Raw genomic sequence first — 22,483 nt, forward strand, 5'->3', positions numbered from 1 at the left:
GACTTTAGAAAGCTAATAGTCAAACTATTACTAATTGCCCTTAAAACCTTAACCAGAAATGGATTAATAGAGCCTCAAAACACGTGTATTTTAAGCTCACTATCGCTATGTAAATGAGGCCTAGAAAAATAGTCAGCTTGTACAAGTCATATAAGCTCTCTCTTTGGCATCCAAAATAAAACTAGGTAGAGACTTATTGGCTTATTTAACTTGGACATCCATCAGGTTGATCTTCAACATGACCAGGCAATACGGGAGTTCCCATGATCTTTTCTCCCCTTTTCTTTCCATGCTTTACTCTGCTTTCCTCTGGTTAGCTTTATTCCCTGCAGGCCCTGGCCTTGTGGAGGCAGAGATAGGCACCAGCTATTCTCTTTTGTGTCTTTATAGCTAATGTTATTACTGGAAGATAATTTATACTCTTTCCTTTTATTTCTGTATCTGTTTTTGAAAAGACACTCAAAATTCCACCAGCTTACCAATTTCTGTGACCAAGTAGATAGTTTAATCTGGCCAGCCTTACTGGTGATGAAATCAATCCTATTTTATCGATGCATACACTGGAATCACATTGTTATGAAAGGGAGAGTCCCTAAAAGAAAAGAATGCAAGGTATGCAAATATAAGATGACCACTGCAGCCTTTTGGTATATAGAGTCCTTCACAGACATGATTGCAGCCATGAATTTAAAAAGAATTTTGGTGATGTTCATTGCATGTATTTTATGTCTACACATCCATGATCATAACAGCTTTTATTTTAGTGATTAAATGTATTTCAACAAACAACTTTTGAGTACATTGGTGTTGCTTGTCAGGCAATATAAAAATAAATATGTCTATCTCCTGTGGAATTTCCAAACTTGTTGGAAGTAGTAAGGGCAGGAAAGTTAAAGGTGTAAACAATTTTCAAAGAAAATAAACCATGAGAGATATGCAAAGTATCGTGATTGTTCTAAAGGAATGGGGCTATCTTAGGTCGTAAAAGGCTTCCCCATACGGATGGTAGCCAGAGCAGACACGGGAAACCATAGAAGCTTGGTGATTTACTGAGTTGGATTGGATTATAGGAGAGCGGTCTGAGAGTTGGAGATGAAGATGAGGTAGATGCCAACTGTGTTGTAGATGACCCTAATGCTGGCCTGAGGACTTTGTGCCTCCTTTGGTGGGCAGTGAAAACCACTGATTCAACAACAACAACAACAACAACAACAACAACAACAACAACAACAGCCACAGTGAATGGCATGGCTAAGAAGCAGTCTGAGCAGTGTTTCTGTTGTTGTTTTTAAATAAGAAAATTATCTGGCACCAGTGTGTAGGCCGAATTGGACCTGGGAGTTGAAGCAGGGAGACCAGTTAGAGATTATAGAATTGTCTTGTGAATGAGGTAAAGATTTTTTGAAATAGAATGTAATGAAGTAAAAATGTAAGGTTTCAGGGGAACGTAGCTGGGGCTTTGTGATGCATCAGTCATGGGTACTGGAGGAGGAAGATTGTGCCCATGGCTGAGTGAGGCTAGTGGGGATCAGGAGGAAGATCTGCTCTGAGGAGATGCATTTCATGTCAGATGTGGCATCTGTTGGATAATATAATGCAGGTTGAGTTTCCCTTATTCAGAATGTTTGGGACCAGAAGTGTCTTGGATTTTGGATTTTTAAAAAAATTTTTTGAATATTTGTGTTATACCAGTTGAGCATCCCAAATCTAAAAATCTGAAATCCTAAAAGGTCCTATGAGTGTTTCCTTTGAGCATCATGTCGGTGCTCAAAAAGTTTCAAATTCTGGAGCATTTCAAATTTTCAGATTTGGGCTACCCAACCTGTATTGCAAATACATAGTATTTTTAAGTACATAGAGATACGTTTGTGAATTTTCAATGCTATTTACACTTCCTGGATGTGTTTTTCAATTTTATAAATTTATACAGGGAAAATAATCATCACACTGTATTTTTCACAGAAAAAGAGAGCTTTTGCACATTTTTGAAGTAATCTTTTAACATTTGCTTAATAAAATTAAACATTCCTGGGAGTGCTGACTGCTAGGTGTTTTATTCCTAGTTATCCTAATCATATAAATATGGTATAACATTTCTCTAAGTATATTTTTTGGCATGCCATGATAGGTGTTGTTGCTAAATATTATGGTGGAGAGGATTCTTTCATTATATATGATCAGGAAACACAGAGTTAAACAGGATTTTTCAGAGACTTCAATAATACATATTAATGTATTTGGTGAGTGTGCAAAAGGAGAATGCAACATACATTTCTCAAACACATTTGAGAATGTTTTTGAGCAACACTTGGGACAGATATCCCACAGAACAGATTCTGGAAATGGTGGAGTATTGACCATTGCTAATACGATGGGAGAGAATGAGTAGCTACAGGTTGAATATAGAAACTTACATTTTAGTATGAAACTAACTTATACCAGATATAATTACAATGTCTGTTCTTTTAATATATAAAATTTACTATTTTATTTTATAGGATACAGTTTTTGACCTAATTGGAAATAATTTTTTTGAGCTTGCAGGGGTGGGGAAATAGGCTAAAAGTCCTGAAGAGCCACCTATGGCCATGGGTTGACTGCCTCTGCATAGGAGTCAATGACATGATATGTTTGTACATGATCACATCTCAGTCATCTTGGAATAAACTAAGGATAACATTTAAATTCCAAATGGTTTTCTCTTGTTTGCAGCATGCCTCAAGGCTGCCTTTCTGCTGAGTCCCCTGTCATTTCATATGTATTCAGAAAATTTAGTTCAGCTCAGCCTACATTTCTATTATGTGCAAAACACTGTTAGAGTACAAATTTATTTCAAGATTAGCTTGACATACATAAATAGTGTGCTCAATAAATGTTTGTTCAGTGAAAGGATTGTGTTTTTTCTTAATGATCCAGTTTAATAAAGAGGCATCGCAATTATGGATCTGAATTCTCTACCACATATATATGTATATATGTGCATGTGTATAGTATATATATATATAAAATACATGCACATAGTGTGTGTATATATATATCTTATGTGTGTATATATCTTATTTATGATATGTATATATTATCAAATACACAAATATATATATTTGTAGAGATAAGGTCTCACTGTGTTGCCCAGACTAGTCTCGAATTCCTGATCTCAAGCCATTCTTTCGCCTCTGCCGCACAAAATGTTGGGATTATGGGCATCAGCCACCATGCCTGGCCTCTATCATATTTTCTTTAAGTTTCTTCTTCCTTTGTTTTCATTGGTGACATTACCAGAGGAAGATAACCAACAATGTCATCTTCTGCAGCCTAGTTCTTTATATTTGAAACCTACTCTGGGGAAGTCAGAATTGACAATGAAGCGGGTCACCTTATTTAGCAGCATCTGGCTTTAAAAATGTATTTCCTTGAAGTGCTAAATATTTGCTTAAGTGTTCAAGTTAGATTAAATAGAGGAGGCAGTTCTATGGAGAGAGAATGTGAGATAGTGGAAAGAGCACGGGCTTTGGAATCAGATTAGAATTTAGATTTCATCTGTATCACTTAGTTGTTATCTGACTTCTGTAAGATTCCTCATCTCTGAATCTCAGTCATGTCTATAAAACTGGGAATCATGCCTACATTTTGGAGTGGCTATGAGGCATATAGATAATAGTTGTGAAAGCCCAGGCACATTATAGATGCTCAATAAATGGTAGCTATAGTAATAGACGTGTTGCCATCATTCTTCTCCCTGTCCCCTTACTACGTTATCAGTTATTTTTAATACTATCCACATGTGACAGACTATGGACGAGCTGTGTACACATGCCCGTGTCTTCACTTATTTTTGATACTGAGATGAAAATGAAATTAGAAATTAAAATCTTTTTAAAAATTAAAATATTACCTGAGCCAATTCTTTAAACAAGCTGTGAAATATTAATTTCTTTCCATTTGTCATTCTTTTTACATTTAAATGTTGGTTACTATGGTTAGTAGTAGTAGTATTAATAAAATAAGTCACAATTTTTGAACATTTACCACGTACCAGACACAGTTCTAAGTGCTTTATATGTTTTAACGCATTTAATCTTCGGATTGGTTCTCTAGGACATAGTGAGTTTTATTATCCACATTTTAGAGTCGAGGGACCTGTGACCTAGAGAAGTCCAATGTGACACAGCTCCTAAATGGTCCCAACCTTGTTGAACTCAGGCTGACTGGCTCCAGAGCCCACAGTCTTCCTCGTTGTTCGCCACCGCCCTCCCCAGCATAGGGATGGTAATATAGCATGTCATGGCATGTGTAATTGTAGAGGAACAATTGTCAGTGTCTAGGTGTATATGTGGCATGTTCTTTACTAGATGTCTATAATTAAAGATAACCACCTCACCTCCTATTTTAGTTGAGGATCTTCGAAAATTATGATACAGATCATATATTTTGGTTTATGCTTATGTAGGGCTATTTCTTAATTTCCCTGTAGATCTTGTTTTAAAATAATACTAAGCAAACTTTTGTCCTTGTATTAATGTTTTTGAATTTTTGATTCCTAAAACAATAGGTCCATTTAGTGAGTGTGGCTGTACGAATCGCTATAGTCTATCTAATGATATCTTGGTAGTTTTTAATAGGATAAGAGTTCTAAATTCAAATGTCTGTCTCTACTTGTTGTACAAACAGACATATTCATGCCAACCAGAGATACACACTGAGGTCTGGAGTTCGAAGTTCTTTCTCTAAATTTAAGAATTAAAGTGTACAACATATATTATTTGATAACTATTTTTTGTCTTAATCCCTCCTGACAAAAGAGTGCCAATACTGCATTTTAACATTACTTTAGAGACATATTGAATATCAAAAACCACATATCCTCACATAGAAAATCACAAAATATCTTCCTTTGAAATGTGACCTGTCTCTTATTTGATGGATTATTCCCATTTATGTTTATATTTTCTAAATCTTTCTTATTCCTCTTATGTTACTGCACAATAAAAGCTTTCACTAGTGATTGTAGAGAGACCATGAAGTCTGGGACACTGTTTCTTCACTATCAAATTTGAGGCTTAGTATAGATCATTTTTTATTGGAATTATTCAGATAACTTATATAACTATATACATATATTACAAACATATATATATCATTTAGATAACATATATAAAGCCCTCTAAATTTTAAGATTTTATTTTCAGTCATTTTAGAGAGTTTCTTATTGACAATAATATCTCCCAAGAGTAATAAGTTCATTTGGCCTTGGTTTTTCTAGGGTGGTTTGTAATCATCTAGGTTACTGAGTTGTCAGTTGATGTACACTGGGTTACTATGTGTGTTTAGGAGCTATCCTCATTCTTCTCCACTAGTAGAGACACGCCCATTAAATAAATAAATCTAAGTGTACATTATTAATTTTTTAACATCCAAAAATCATTTTTGTGAAGTATATACAGAGTTTAGTCCACAAATTCTAAACAATTTTCACAAAGTGAACACAGATACTGTATCAAGAATTAAAATATTACTTGCACCCGAGACCCACCTAACTTACTCTTAAAATATATTCTTTATATTTTCTCAAAGCTAACATTTGAAATGCTTGAAAGAAGCAATTATTAATTTTTTTGAAAGAATGAGCATATAATTGTTTATATTAATTTATATTAATAGCACTAAGCACAGTAACTAATTATGGTGTTTAATAACTGCTTGAATTTGTTCAGTTTTTATGCTTTTGTTGTACAGAATTAATTTTTTTACATTCCCATATTTAAAAAATGAGGCTAAAAGAAATGTTAGCAGGAAATAGATTACATCTGAAATTTTTATTAAGACATAACAATATATAATAAAATAGTTTAATATATATATTACTGAAATATTATAAATCATTATGTTATATATAAAGGAATAGTGGCTCACAATTATATTTTCTTTGTCATGCCTGCAAATAGTCTTCCAATTGCATTCCCCAGGTATTCTGTCTGGTTTTTAAAATTATTTAATAGATAGGCCTTTCATTCCTTTCACTAAGTATTCACTGTTGGTAAAATTGTGTGTATTCCGTCAGCAATTTGATAATATAAAGCAATAGTTTTTCTGTATTTCACACAGCACTGGGGCTCTGTAAAGCATCTCTAGGGGTTCTTTGATGTCTAGACAGTTTAAATTATGCCTGTTCCCTTGCCTCCAGATTCCACCCCTGTTCTGCTTCAGGGGTTGTGGGAAATGAAAACAAACCAGAAGGGTCCACAGCCTTACAGTCCAGGGGGAAAAACCAACAAGTAGAATAAGCTGTATATCTACCCTGGCAGGTGTATAGGAAAGGGCCCAATTGTAGGGGATGGGAGAAAGAAAATAACTGGGGACAAATAGTGTCCTGCTTATTTATTTCTAGTTATATTTATTATATAGAAATACATGGGCTTTCAGAACAAAATGAAAACATCGTAGAAGTATTAGGGGAAAAAATCGAAGCCACCTTTTAGCCCAGTGCCCCAGTTTTTTCTTCCCAGCCTCCCCATAGGCAGCCAAATTTGGCTTTGGTGGGTTTCCTGTGCATTGTCCTATTTGTTGAAATGGTAAGATGAAGAATTGTGTTTTAAGTTGGAAAACTAACTTTGTTTTCTTCCTTTCTTTTTGTTTTCCTTCTATAAATCGGGATATCGTGGTTTTTCCAATTCATCTTGTTAGAAAGTAAGTAAATTTGAAATTTCAGAGACTTTTAAATTAAAACTTGGATGTTTTATTATTTCATATACACACACATATAGTTACAGGATTTCAAACTTCTAAATTCTGACTGAGGTGATGAGCTTTTGCATTAACTGTGAAGAAAATTTTGTTGAATAAATTAAAAATAAGAACCATTACATAGAAGGCAATCGATTCTATCTAAGAGTACAGACTTTTAAAGCATGTACATCTGCCTCATTTTTTACCCACAGTTAATCATTATGTTTAAGATATATATATGTGTATATACAATATATAGTATACATGCCAATTCTGTTTTTTCTGAATATAAAAATAATAAAATTACATAAGACTTCTATTTATTTCTATTCAATAGCAGTTAAGATATTTCTGCAGAAAATGTAGTCTAAGTTTTCTGTAGTTTATGGAATTGATGAGGATAGCAGCAATAAGGAAATGGTGTGAAATGTTTTTGAAATACATTTTCCTGTGTATATTTTACATTGGATGAATCAGTTACCTTTTAATAAGCATTTAGCTCATTTGATGCGTATTTTTCATTGTTTTTTTAAAAAAACAGACCAGAATAACTAGTTTTTCCTCCATAAAGGAATGAAACCCGTGTGCTTAAAACTAAGTGACTAATCAGTGAGTGATTTTAGTTGTAAAATTTGCATTTGATTGCAAATTATTTTCTAATGCAAATGTTGTATAGTTTTGAAATAAAACAAGTTTCTTTTGGGAAAGATTTATAGAAATTGCAATAGTTATTGAGACTTTGGAGATGTTGTGATTGTGAATTACATATTTTTAAATTTTTCCATAGTAAATCTTGTGTTTATTGAGTTACTAAACAGTATAATTTAATAATATATTCATGCTTAATAGAGCTTATTATTTGTAGAAAACTGGGTGCTTATCACATATGTTTGCAGCAAGCACAGCATTAAATTGCTATTTAATAGCCAATTTATCTTCTACAATTATCTTTAGCTTGCTATACCTTAGAAAGGAAATGTAAATTATAGTAATGTTACATTTGTTTAGTACTTAGTCGTTGCCTTTAAATCTGTATTGTTATTTAATGTGCTGAATCTGAGTTCTTGGAGTCATGTGCATTAGGGCCTTAGGAATAAAGAGAAGAAACAGCATTGTGAGGTTTCATATTAGGTGAACAATTTTATTAAGTTATATTTTTAAAATTCTACATTGTGTCATTTTTATGTATTGGATTCTATTTTACTTGTCGTGTTAACATCTTCTTGCCAAGTCCCTACGGAAAGTCTGTATTTCTGACAGTTCTACTAAATTAAAACTCCAAAAATCTGGCATAATCATTCTTAGCTTCAAATTTTCTATGCTTTTGTCTGAAGACTATAATGTAAAAATATGTATTTGCAATGTTCAGTATAACATGTATTGCGTAATTTATTTGGAATTTATTCATGGAAAGACATTTCTGGGGAAATGAATATATTTTACTTTATAGGTATGCCTGGGCCCTCTCTAAATACGAGAAAAATCTTTTGTGAGAGAAAATAATGAAATGAGGTCTGCAAACTTGTAGGAGCTTCATGAGGAAAGATATTACCTAAACACAACATTATTTCCATGTGTACTTTAATGTTACAACTGCATTGTTCTGTGACCAAATTTATATTAAGATTCTTGTTTCCTGTCAGATTCAATGGAGTCATATTTATATGTTGGCACAGAGAAGCTGCTTCCTAAAATAATTGTCTTTGTTGGATGATAATACTTATAAATCCTTATGACCATGATGTATATATATGCTGCCTTGCTATTAAGTGTGTTCTGGCAATTCAGCATATTTGACTTTTCCATTTTACTGGTGAGTTTTCATTATAAGTAAGAGATTTGATTGTCTTGATCTTTAGAAAACTTTTAATTAGGAGCAAAATTATGTCTTTATCCTCGAAATTTAAAGTTAGAATTCTGAACTTACGAATTCAAAGTTTGAAAGCTTCATATCCTAAAGGCTGTATTGTCTCAGAATGTGAATTAAGTACCCATAATTCCTAAGAAGCATGTGAGTGTAGTGGGGTTAGGGCTTTTAACTAAAATTGGTTTGACCAGATATTGATATTTCTGCATATTAGGAAGTAAAATGTATATGGATGTATAATTTTAAAAGGCAATAATTGTAGCTCTAAATTTTAGCTTCTAAATATTAGTTTGCAATCAAAACACAAAATTTGTTCCAAAATCTACTCCAGGAAATATATATGTACTTTATATTTTATAAATATCATTCAAGTATATGAACTCATTCTAATAATGTTTATACATATGTACTTTGATATTTTAAATGTTAGTTTAATGCCGTTTGATTTCTTTAAAAAGTGATCTGATATTCCAATCACTTGCATGTTTACTACAGAATTCTGTTAGCTGGACAGAATTTCCCAACACATATTTCTTTGACATATCTAACTGAGAAAAGGATGTCATTGTAGAGGCTGTATCAGAGATAGAAACACATATGTACATTCTTATTTTGCCATGTGAGAAATGCAGTCCTGTGAGTAACTTAAATACTTATAATTTCAAATCAGTTCTTCCCTGGTTTATTATTCTTTTGTTGCTTTTAAACGAATGGGATGGAGCTGCTCTTGAACTTGGTGGGTTTTTTTGTTTTTTTTTTTTTTGATCGTTCAAGTGCAACCATCAAGTTGTCTGTAATATTTAAAAGCTAAGGCTTCATGGTGTTATTTGTAAAATAACACCACATAAGTATTTGGGCTTTGGTTTCTGTAAAATATAGTATTGGTTACTCTATGAATAAAAGCATAATTTCAATTCAAGAGACTTTTGCCTGAAGCCTTATAAGACAGATGCATCTGATTAACTTTGGTGAAACTGGACTGGCCCTTTATTGTAATGTAGATGTTTTCAGGGTTGAGAGGGTATTTTTAAAAGGCATGCAAAGAGGTCTTTTTTTTATTATTTTTTTTTTTTTAAGAGAGAGAGAGCGAGACTCAGAGAACAGTTTTGCAATAGAAGCTGTACCTCAGACTGCTTCATTTTTGCACACTTTTATTTTCTAGTGGAACCTCTCCATTAGCCTGTCTGAATGCAATGCTTCACACTAACACTCGAATAGGGGATGGAACATTCTTCAAAATCCCTGGAAAGTCAGGCCTCTATGCTCTCAAAGTAAGTTGCATTGTTCTGCATATTGTTATTACTATTATCATGCATTTTTTTCAGACATGTGAAGGTAAACAAAATTAGATTTGAAGAGTAGAAGAATGACTCCTATGCCTTTAAATGTTTACAGATGTCTTAAAAATGATTTCATATTAAGAATAAACAATGACATTTTTCTTTAAGGAAAGCATATCTGTGGTTTCACTCCGTGACATATGGTAATGCAGAATAGTTGTAGCTTCCTTAAAATTCTTGATTCCTTAAAGTTTATGGGGAGGAGTGTCATGGGTCATTGGCCAGGAGTTTAAGATGATCAGAGTTACCATGAACTCTTTGACTTAATGACCGTCAGTTGATATACAGGCTTCACACCTGTATGCCCTTGTCTTTTATAAAAATAAGACATTTATTCATTCTGCTTGAAAACATTGAATTAAATCTAGTATTCAATTTTAAAACAAATGGTGATCTCAAGGAAGTTTTACTAATGCACACTTGTATGAGAAGAAGAGAGAAATAAAAGCTTCAGATAACTGAGTCTTAATTATTTTAGTATAATTATTTTAAAGGCATTCCCATTTTTATCTAGGGGAAATGCCACCTGAAATGCAACATTCCAGAAGACAAAAGCTTATAATCTACAAATGGTTGTGTAACTTGGAATAAGTACATTCATTGTGTTATTTCTTAGAAATTAAAAAGAAGTCTCTGCTTTAATAAGTCATGGATTATATTTAAAGTTCATTAACTACGTGTGAGTTTTTTTTTAATGTCAAAAGTTAGACAACAAAGCAGGGATTCTTCTTTAGCTACTAAGCATCAGGCTGTGGTCTACTGTGTGTGTTTCAGAAAATAACCCAGGTTAATCAGAAAGACTTGCAATTTTTCCATTGCTTTTTGTAGCAAGTTGGGTATTTAAGTAACTGATTAAAATTCTGAGTTGGTAAGCCATTTCTTTACATGAGGAAAAATGTAGAATTGAAAAAAGATGGAAACAACATATGTCAAAAGGAAACTTTTTTTGGGTATAGATTTTAAAAGTTTATCCAAAAAAAAAATCAACAGTAGCAATGGGCTTTACCCAGTTTTTTTTTTTTTTAACGGAAGAATGATTTTACATTAAAAAGTAAATCATTATTGAAATGTTAAGTCACAAATAACTGATCATACTGTAGGATTCTGCAAGTATTTTGAATGTTTTTAGTTGCTAATACATCTTCTCCATAAATCATCACTTTTCAAAATAATATAGAAAGAGGAGTTGTCATGCCCAGCAGATGGCACGTTGGATTTAGTCTGTGAATCTGAATTGGATGGTACAGATATGGCCGAGGCAAATGCCCATGGAGAAGAAAATGGAGGTAAGTGTGATGAATTCCAAAATATAATCCCTTGTTCTCTTAAAAGTTATATGGAATGCCAATGATTCATTAATTGAATTTCCCACCATTATCAATACAGTTTTCTTCTAAATTTTTACCGCTGAGATTTATCATCAAGGTGTTTTGATTCAAAAAGGATAAAATCTAAAAGAAGTATATAGTTCTTTGCTTTTGTTGTTTTTTAACAATATATATTTCCCTGAATAATTTTCTTAAATACTTCTTTAAGTATCAATATATTTCTCCTGCAAAGTGAGAGGGTTACTGGGGGCATCTAGTGGTTTCATTCCTATGGGAGGACTGAGAATGCTAATGTTTTATTTCTGATTGTGCTGATTTTTCCTGTAATCACAAGTAGTTTTATAACAGCTTTGTTCCTTGGTTTGTCTTTTGCAAATGAAGCTCAGTGTTATCATTCCTCACAGTGAAAAGAGGGCCAAATAAGATATTTTCTTGTTAGACACTTTTGAGAAGTGAGTGAACCTTCCAGAATTTTAAGGGGGAGCGGGGGGGGGGGGCATTTTTCACCTCTGAATTTTATCCTCTGAATTTTATATGTGAACTTATTTTTGTCTTCCTTAAGACAATTATATTGTGATCCTTTCAGTGTATGTAATTCTGCACTGCAATTTTGGCAAATCTTTGTCCCACAATAGCTGCAGTGCTTTCTTCTACTCTACCCACTGGTTCCACAAAGGGACCCAGATCATGATTTGAGAGAAAACTGTGTAGTTAAAGTCTCTGTCAGTAGACTCATAGGAATCAGTAAATTACCTTTAAACAAACAAACCTTAAAGGATGTTTGCAGAAATATTGTATTTCAGTAATAACCCAAAGTCATTCATTTTATTAATGGCCATAGATTCCCTTTGTTTGTCCTCTGCATGCTCACTGAATGCTCTCTTTAAACTTGTGTGCTGATAGACCCTGTAAGACTGTTACTGCTTCCGTTCCTCTCTGATCTGTAGCAAAGGTTGTGAATTTAATGTAGGAAAAACACAGTTTATTGCCCTAAGGAAATTACAAGAATGGCTGCAGACTGCTTTATGGATGTTTTACTTTTCATATGACTTGTTGTCCCTATTCCCAGGCTTTTTGAGCATCCCCCCAATTGTTGTGGTAATGGTGTGAACCCTGGCTGGTCTTTGTGATTAGAGAGGGGAAAAGGCAGAGAATCACAGTAATTTCTGGCTTTCTAAAAGGGGAGGTGAGTGGGGCATACTTTTCCCTTTCAGGAGGGTGAAGGAGAATCTTAACTGCAGTTTCTCCTAGTGTGGTACTCTTGCCTGGGTGAGCGCTCATGTGCTCTCTCAACATATATACTGAGCTTCTTTCATGTGCCAAGTACTATTCTTGACATTGCAGTTACAGCAGTGAAAAACAAAAACAAATCTCTCATGAAGCTTATTTTCTTTGAGAGACAGAAAATAAGCAAAATAAATATCTAAAATGTATAGGTTATTCAGTGGTGACAAGTGATATGGGGCAAAATACATAAGGGAGTGGGGGAGTAGGGGAGAGGGTTACGTTTAGAAAAGACCTGAGGAGCATGAGAGAACAGGCATTCAGGGGAGAGAACTCCAGGTAGAGGGAACAGCAGTTACAAAGGCATTGAGGCAGGAGAGTGCCTGGAATATTCCAGAGATAGGAAGAGGCTGGTGTGGCTGTGAGGCCAAAGTGAACAAGGGAGAGTATGGTAAGAAACAAAGCCAGGGAAGTTATGGGGGCCAGGTTATATGGTGCCTTGATGCTGGCTTCTGTTTTGAGTAAGATATTAAGCCATTGTAGAGTTTTGAGCTAGAAAGGCAATGGCCACATGTAGGTTTTAGCAGGATCACTAACTACGAAAAAGATACGAGAACAAGGAAAAAAGCAGGGAGACCCATTAGACAGCTATTGTCGTAATCTAGAGGAGAGGTGTTGTTGATTTGAAGGAAAGTACTAGCAGTGGATGGGATGAAAAGTGATTGGATTCTGGTAGATCCAGCAGAAGCTGCTGGCAGATAAATGTGAGTGTGAGATAGAGAAAGGAGCTGGGGATAACTCCAGAGTTTGAGTATGTGAGCAAGTTGAACAATAGCATTGTCCTTAGTTTAGATGGAAGAATCTTCAAGGGAACCAGTTAAGGGGAGGGGCGTTGTTGATCAGGAGCTCAGTTCTGGACATGAGATTCTTTTTCAATATCTAGGTGGATGTGTTAAATAACTGATTTTATCTGTCTGAAAATTATGGGAAAGATCCTTCTTGGAGATACTGATTTGGAAGTGGCCAGTTTATAGATGGTAGTTAAAGACAGGAAACTGGATGACATTACCAAGGAACTGAAGGTAAATAGAAAAGAAAAAAGACCCAAAGACTGAGCTCAGGGGCACTTGAATTTTACGAGCTTGGAGAGAGTATAGAAAACAGTGAGACTGAAAGTAAATGGACACGGTAAGATTTTCTGTCCTGGAAACCATATGAAGAAACTATTTTGGAGGGTGAAGTGACTCAAATGTGTCAATGCTTTTGAAATGTGAATTCATGATGAAGATTAGGAAATTACCACCGGATTTACCTTTATGAGTGTATTGATGAATTTGGCAATGGTAATTTTTGTGGAATGGTAAGACCATAGCTTGAATAAGGTGGGTTCAAGATAATGAGAGGAGAGGAATTAGAGACCACAAGTGTAGACAGTTCTTTCAAGGAATTTTGAGGTCAGGGGAAGGAGTGGAATGGGAAAATGGCTGGAAAGGAAAGAATCAAGAGATAGTTTAAAAAAATGGGAAACAATTATTAGCAAATTATTCACTAATGGGCACATTTCAGTTAAGGAAAATTGATGATGTGGCAGGGGTGTTCTGTTATGCTTTGGTTAGATGAGGGAGAATGGGACCTATTCAGCAAATGGAGAGATTGGTCTTAGCAAGAGATGTAGACAGGTGCTCTAAAGGAGGCAGTAGGAAAAGCGAGGGTGTTTCAGTAGAAGTGAAGGTAGGCCAGTACTTGTGGAAGGGGCTCGTAGAAGTTTGCTTCTGTGTGTGTTATTTTTCTCAGCAAAATAGAAAAGTAGTCCATCAGTTAAGGGTGAGAATAGGGGAGGTAGTTTTGTAGACTTAAGGAGAAGATAGAAAATATTTGTCTGAGAGAGTCTGACAGCATTAAGGACATTCTTAAGGTTAGTCATCCTGAATTTACTAGGAGACCAACCTACATGGTTGTCCATTTTTCTCCAGTCATGTTCGGGACCACTCTACAAGTACAGAAGATGTGTATAGTGACTGAAGCTGGGGTTTTGCCAAATATAAATGATGAAGCAAGAGAGGAAGAAAGGAGTTAAGGGTATATGAAGTGGAGTAATGAGGCAAATGTCCATAGAATTTAAGCTGATGTGGAGGTGAGTAAAGGATAGCGTGAAGAAGGAAGTCTCATTGGTGTGAAAAGGTTATTTGATTTGGTGTTCTGAAGGAAATGAGTTGGAAGTGTAAGTGATATGAGAGTGGAATGCATGGATTGAATTTAGGATACTATTATGGGATGTATTTTCAGAGCTGATAAGAAAGAAGGGGGCTAGGTTTCAGGCTATCAAGAGTGCTTAGGCCATGTGTGCACTCAAGAGTTGCCTGGATGAGGTGGCATCAGCGGCTGAAATTCAGCACTCCTCCATTTGCCCAACCTAGTGCTGTGGGATGGGACTGGGTCCACCTGGAAAAAAGATTGCCTTTTCTTTTTTGCACAAAGATGTTTTAAAGGCTGGTGGTGGCCCTTGCATAAGATATTAGAGAATCATCAGCATGGATATTGAAACAGACAATTATAGTAGAACTAACATTGACAAGATGTCATATTAGCAGCTAACATATTCAAAAAATCAAGGAGAGTAACCAAGAGTTGGCAGATAAGTACAGTAGGTTGAATAGTTAGTAATATAGTCTGATGGCATGAGATACAATGCTGGAGGCATCATAGGAACCAGGGAGGGAGAATGGTTTGGAGGGAACAGTGAGGGGAATATAGGTCACTTATTCCATTTCCAGGCCCAGTGGTACAAGAGGTGTAGAAAAGAAAAAGGCTACCACCTGAGAGCATTCCAGAGGAACCAGTGTCCTGGCTGGGAAGACAGCCAGATTTTGTATATTAAGAAGTAAAGGGAGTTTTCAGAGAAAATATGGAGGCTGCAGGAGATTTTGATAATGACATCCTAAATTCCAGAGGAATCCTTGGGAGTTTAGTAGCTGAGAAAGGGTGACAGATAGCATGAGAGCACTCAGCCAATAGTGAAACCAAAACAGGGATAAGCAAACTTCCCTAATGTAAAATGTGAATAGGCACTTCACCAGATAACACATACCCAAACATATCCAGCTAATGTGACAAAAATTAGATTTCCTGACCTCTCCTTTGAAGTTGCATTTGGGAAATTACTTTGGGAAATCAGTGAAAGAATAGTAAATAGCTTATTTCCTTGAGTATTCCTTGACTTGCTCACTTTTGCATCTTATTGCAAACCACAATTGCATCTCCATGTAGGCACCCTGTGCTTCTATGCATAGCTTATTAATCTAGCCTCAGGACACATTTTCAAACCTAGATATTGAAAATGTATTGAGTACTTTGTTATTTTGTTTTATTTTCACCTCTGAGGGAACAAACTTAGGTTAAATGTCCCATCCAAATTGCAAGCCCAGGTGTGACACCAAAGGCCAGACTCTCATTACTCTGATACCTTGCCTGGAACCACAGGGAACACTTATTAGCCAGTCATCATTGGTACGGTTTGCCTTTCCAATGTTAGTTCACATCCATTAAGATCCTAAACTTAAGACTTTGACAAAGAGGAACCCTTGGCTTATCCCAATAAAATAGTGGGATACCACATGATTTCTTAAAATTCAATAATAGATTTCAGGAAACTGAACTGCTTTAGGTGATTTCCTTGCTTACTCTGTTTCTAATATATATTTGAACCAAAAGTTAGAAAGGATATACTTTCCACACTTCCTACAGCTGTACAAATATACTTTGAAAATGTGATCAGAGAGAGAAGGTTGGGTATATGAGTGGATGTGTGTGTGTGAGGGAGCAAGAGAGAGGGGTGTGGGAGAGAAAAGTTGGAAAGGAGGGAGAGAGGGAGTGGGAGATGAGTACACCATCTGTTTTGCTATTTTATTCATCTTTCCTTCTTATATTCATCCTTTGGGATGAAAGACTGGGGAGTATTGAGAAGAATATTAACCATCAATTTGTAACATACCCTTGATGCGTTGAAAGAATAAGCCGCTGCTACCATAGTGTTATATCGGATTGACAACTATTTATTGACATTTGCTGTACCATTTAGGGGATAAGCAGAGAAGTATTTGAGAAGAAAGTATTTTGTAAAAACTGATAAGAAATCTTAGTTTGATTCCAGTCATTAACACTTGAGTCCTTAGGCAGAGTTAAGATAATGATTATAATACTTTAGTCCTCTTCTTGGGATCAACTGGGCAGGGAAACGTTCTTTTAAAATGGGAGATGTGTTGCCAAGGTACTTTGTTATAAAGTTTTGTTGAAAAATTTTACAATGTAGGAAAAGTGGTATATTTTTAATTGTGGAATTTACAAGACACAGAACTATGGTTATGTGTTTCTTTGACTTCTGAAGAGTTTCTCAAGTTAATAATAATTAGACTTGAGAATGTAAACTTCACATTTTACAAGCTAAGCTTTAGAGATCAAAGAATGATTTAGGTGAATTACTTGATACATCTGTGTTGACAACTCATGACCATTTATGCCTATATAAGTATAAATCTGTGCCACCCAAGTAAAATATTATAAATTTTATGGTCTATTTTAGTCAGAGATTTATGGGTATGTTTGTGTCTGAGTTGTTTTCTGAGCATAATACATTGATATATCATGAGTTTCCTAACACATATTAAGTTGACTCACAATGTGTTGCTGGTCTGCAGAACTCATACATATTTTATGTGAGATGATACCATCAGTAGACAGTCTTCGCTCTCTTCATCGTCTATCTATAAATTGTTATTAACAAGAAAAATTAAGTTTCTCCTTTTGTGGCCCTAATATAGTTCATGCTTAAAATCAACAGCAACCATCCTATATATTTCTTTTAAATGAGGAAACTAGAGATTGTACACATTTTATCCACAGAGATCAAAAAAGGTTCTGCTTGCTATTAACCCTAATGGCTTTCAGGGAGGAAGCAGCACTCTAGCAAGGGAATTAGTATTTTAAAAGTTTCTATTGGGGCGAAAAAAAAAAAAAAAAAAGAACATGAATCTTATGTTTTAGACCTTAGATCCCAGGGCAAATAATGATTCCAACATTTGAAGAATTTTATGGAGTCCTTTTTCATTATTCTTTATGGCCAGTTTTATAAGTGGGTTTCTGATTGTGTGATTCTTGGCAGAGTTGTGTTAACTTAATGAAACGTTACTCAGCTCACTCTTTGTTTTCATTGGCTCAGAGGCTACAGTTTGCGGGGTCTTTTATCAAAAGTGAAAAGTGTGTTAAGGAGGCCTGAAGTGTGTGAATATAATCTCAATTGAGACATCAGTTACATACAGATGAGAAGCTTCTTGGAGAAATTGGGGCATACATTTAAAAGGTCCGGACACCCTGGGGAGTAGTCACACTGACAGCTCATGAGGCAATTTTATACAAGGCTACAAAAAAGGAAAATGAGGGTGACTGTGGAGTTGTGAAGGGAGTGTTTTGAGTAACTTTGGAAGATGTTGCCCACCTACCCAGTGTCAGTTGGTATTCTGGTCTTGTTTTGCTGGAGGTTTTACAGTAACTTGCCTGTGAATGCTCCAGTGTAGTTTTATATTGGATGTTCTGTCTGCATCTTTGTGTTCAGGAGGGTGGGGGTAGGAGAGTGTCAACAGGCTTCTACATGATCGTGGAGAAAGACAACACAGTGTGACCAACTACCTGGCAGCCATTCCTAAGAATCTTGCAGGGGACAGGAAGGATATTCCTTCTATGCCTGAACCAGGTCCCCTAATTTTGGGAGATTAAGCTAATTTGTCTTTCATCCAACAGCTCTGCATTTTAGGCAACAGCTTTGTTTGCTCATGGAGACACCTGCTCTACATTGGTGGCCTAGAGAAACTTAAGTATGTGAAAATTATGTTGTTTTAGTTACACATTGAAGAAAACACAGAGGAAAGCGAATACACTTCACAGTCAGAAATGACCATTGGCAGGATATAGAACTTCCATTGCCCACTCTTTCTCCTTCTCCTTTCTTTTATTCCAGCCCCCAGATTATACAGTTCACAAGAAGTGTGAGGAATTTCAAAAGATCATGAAGCCCTGGTTCCTCTCTCCTGCCAGTGTTTTTCTTAAACCACTCAATTGAAGTAGACAATATTCTAATAGTATACGATCCGGGGGATAGAAATCGCACAGTCCCCCTTATACTTCTCCCTGTGTTCTTGATAACTTTTATAGAGAATATTTTTTTCTTTATGTTGAAATCTTTTGTGCTTTTAATTAAGCTAATTTGCTCCTTTTTTTTTCTGTGCTCTGATGATAAACAACAGATGGTCACCCCTTCATCTTAACTTCTCCAAATGACTTATCCCAACTCTTTCAAACATTACTTACAGACACTTTTCATTTCTTTTATCTTTTAGAGACCTCTTTTTCTTACATATTTCCTCTTGAACTGTGAACTTCATTCTTGTCTAGATGGATTTTGGTCAATTTTAACAGTCCAGAGTCATGTAGGAAAACGTTTTCTTTTTAAATGGGATGAAGTGACCCATTTAAGCATACTTTCATCTCTCTTCTTGAATTGTGAAATAAATATTTCATAATATAAAGATCAAGAACAGAATATGATCTCATAAAACTAAAGATTGAGAACAGAATATGATCTCATAATAAAACAACAAACTACTTCTCAAAAACAGAATTGAAGGTATTCCCTCAATTACACATCTTAACTAGCCAATTTTCTGTTTGATTTATATAATCTGTGACTGTAGATATGAACAAAACACTCATGTTCTTTAAAAAAAGTACTTTTTCATTGATGCCAGATAATTCGTTCTCACTTTTCTTTAGTTATATTGTATGAGCATTTCTCAAACTGCCATCTGGATAGCTAACATGATTCCCCTTTATCGGAGTTTATAGTTTATATGATAAAGTATGAAATAATTAGTAGTGATGCCCATGAATGAAACACTTAACCTTGACCTGTGCCAACCTTTTGCTGATCTCCTTCCTGTCCACTTTTTTCTGTTTCTCATTTTCTAGGCTGATTGCTTTACTTCTGTGCAGATGTTTCAGGAACCTGATGCAGTGTAGATCACAGGGGTTATACCAGTATAAAATAAATAAGCCTCTGATGTCATTTTTCCCACACAAACAGCATATAGTATTATTACTCTCCATTACCCTGTGAGCGAAATCCTTGTTGGTTCTATGGTAGGAGGAGGTTAGGTGGCTAAAGGCTGGTAACTACAATATATGCTTTTCCTACTAAATATATTTATTTTTGGTTTGAGTTTTCTCTCTTCTGTGTTTAAGGAGATATTTTTATGAATATCCAGAGATAATAGTATAACTAAATTGGCCTGGCTGATAAATTGAGTACTTGTAGGAGAGATTCTTATAGCTACGTCTTGTGTATACAATGGTCTTCCTAGTTACCTTTGGAGCTTCAGTGTTCTAACCAAAATGTTTGTGAACCATTTGTAGCCATTGTAATGAGGTGGTGGCATATCCATTTCTGTGGCAGGTGAACGACATTTGCATCATATGATATCAGCCACCCAAAGCACTAAGGTCTCTGGCATGATGACATTTTGCAGCAGCGTTTTCTCACTCATATATGGTTGGTATAATTATTATCTGATTCAACATTCCTCTTGGTTTATTTTGCGTTTTTTCTGAAAATCTCTTCTGAATAAGAAGAGGCTTAATTGGGCTAATGAAGCAGGTTATAAAATATAGTAATCATTCCAGTTACATTAGGTATGTTTCATTATAGAAGATATTGTTCTAAATGTTATCAAGAGAATCAGTGCTTATAATTTTTAGACTCCATGTCCTTTGAAAGGGTCTTAGGAAAAAATTGCTGTTTCCATTATTTTATTGCTAGTATTACTAGCAATTTATTAATCTATTTACTGACTTTTCTTGGCAACTTATATCCTTTGGATTTTCTTTTAATATAATAAGGAAATTTGCTTAAACCCAAATACCTATACCTATCTTGAAACAAATGTTTCTAGAAAAGGCAGTTCTGCTTAGGCTGAATGCAAAAAGGATTTTAAAAATAGAGTTCAGGAATGATTTAATTGGGGTCAGATGGTTTTCCCTGTTCAAGTCTTTTTAACAATTTGTAGCATGTATTTTCTGGCTGTATATATCCAAAATATCTGATATACAGAATTTCAAATGTAAATACTGTACATAAAACAAATTATAACCCAAATATAAACTGTTGTGTTTATTTGCCATTTGGGGATACTTCTGAATTGTCTGCTTGTTGATCTTTCAAAACAAATTTATTATTGTTAAGTTTTCATCAGTAGTTCTCCTCAGGTAGAATTAATGGTCTATATCTAGACCATTGTTCTTTGAAAACATTTTTAAAAAATTCTTATGGCCTCCAACTCAGGTATTCGATCTTTTTCACTGTTTTTCCCCCAGCATCTTATACAGTGATTGGCATGAGGGAAAGTACTCAATAAAAGTTGTGCAACTGAATGATTAATCAATAAACCAATAAACTTCCTCTAAGACCCAGCCCTCTATTCAGATTTTATTGACTTGTAACAATGTACCACAGTGTTATTCCTAATACACTATGTATCCTTTGAGTTAAATTTTTTATTCATATAACGTTTTAAAATTACATTAGGAGGGAATACCAACCTATAATATATGTCAAGATCATTCATACAGAAAACTGTTGTGATTTGAGCAAATCTAGTCTGATTATTCAGAAGAATGAAAGGGAGTGTTTGGAAAGAGAACTTACAGAAATGAAATTGGTAAAAGGCTGCTCCCCTCCTTGTCTTTATTAGGTCTTTGAGCACCCTCAGATAGCTTGTTACTTATTGGGTGGCTCAGTGGGACAGAGAGCAATTAATAGTACACAATATCGGTGTTGCAGAGACTATATAATGTACAGATCCTGGTCTGTGTTGTGGTTCTGCACCCACACAGCTTCTGCCATTTTATGTAAGCATTGTGATTTCTAATTTTGACTTTTAAATTTTATTTTTATTTCCCCATGCAAAAGCACAAAACTGACTTTACTCGTTAAATAAGACAATGAGTAAAGATGGCAAAGAGAAATCTATCTATAATTAGTGGCAGGTCGTGCAACTTCCTACTGTCTTGCAAAGGAAATTCTGTCATTTGGATTTCATATTATCCCTAATTGACTTTAGAATAATTTGAGAAAATAATTTAAGAAGGCTTCTGTTTTCAAGTTTACAACAATTCATTTTATACATACTTTTTCATAAAAAATAGCTTTGCTGACCTCCACTTTCATGAATTCTTATTAAAAATCATAGTTGAAAGTTAACTTCAAAAATACTTTAAACAAAATTTTTGAATTTGATACTTTAAAATTTGATTTTTAAAAAATTCAATGAACATTAATAGATCGACTGCTCTGTGCCCATCTTCACATGTAAGTCCTTGAGCTTCTAAGCCTGTGGCTGCTGAGGCAGATGACAGCACCAGAATTGCAGGGACTGTCATGAATTTGTACACTAAATTCCAAGAAAGCATGGCTAGGGGAGGAGCAAGTCTACCTCAGAAGCTGGGACAGTCAGAGAAGCTTTGGGGGAAGCTGTTCAGAATTTGGACTGCCAAGATGAGTTTGCCAGGCAGAGTGCTGGGAAAGGATATTTGGAGGAGGGACAATCAGACCAAGTACAACAAACACAGCAAGTAGATGTGTTCAGAAGACACTGAAGAGTCTCCAGATTGGCTGGATTATAGAGGCTGAGAATTGGGAGGCTGGCAGGATGTGAGACAAGAGAGATAGATCAAGTTTGTATTCTGATTGCTCCTTTCTGTATATCCTGGGTTGTAAGTCACAGTTACAATTGTGGATGTCCTCTTGTACACCTGTCAGTGGATTAGTAATTACATTAGGAGGGAATACCAACCATATCCCCTCCCTAGCATGCAGCTTTAAAAATAGGAACTCTAATTTACATTTTCTAGTTCCATAGTATTTTCAAGTTGAATGGTAAATTAAAAGGAGAGACAGA

The 22,483-nt window shown here is 35.1% G+C and overlaps 1 protein-coding gene across 4 annotated transcripts in view; it reads left to right on the top strand.

The window, feature by feature from the left end:
• ASXL3 (ASXL transcriptional regulator 3) overlaps nt 1-22,483 on the top strand; it is a 172,913-nt gene that overhangs the window by 56,724 nt on the left and 93,706 nt on the right. For 2 of the 4 annotated variants that reach the window (XM_055367993.2, XM_055367995.2), the window contains exons 3-4: nt 9,753-9,861; nt 11,108-11,216. In XM_055367993.2, coding sequence (XP_055223968.1) covers nt 9,784-9,861; nt 11,108-11,216 — 187 coding nt within the window. In that variant the 5' untranslated portion in view covers nt 9,753-9,783. Of the gene's footprint in view, nt 1-8,962; nt 9,862-11,107; nt 11,217-22,483 lie in introns of those variants that run through there. The other 2 variants (XM_063699143.1, XM_019014289.3) reach the window with 2 other exon arrangements.

Source organism: Gorilla gorilla, chromosome 17, assembly GCF_029281585.2.
Source record: "Gorilla gorilla gorilla isolate KB3781 chromosome 17, NHGRI_mGorGor1-v2.1_pri, whole genome shotgun sequence".
Taxonomy (NCBI): domain Eukaryota; kingdom Metazoa; phylum Chordata; class Mammalia; order Primates; family Hominidae; genus Gorilla; species Gorilla gorilla.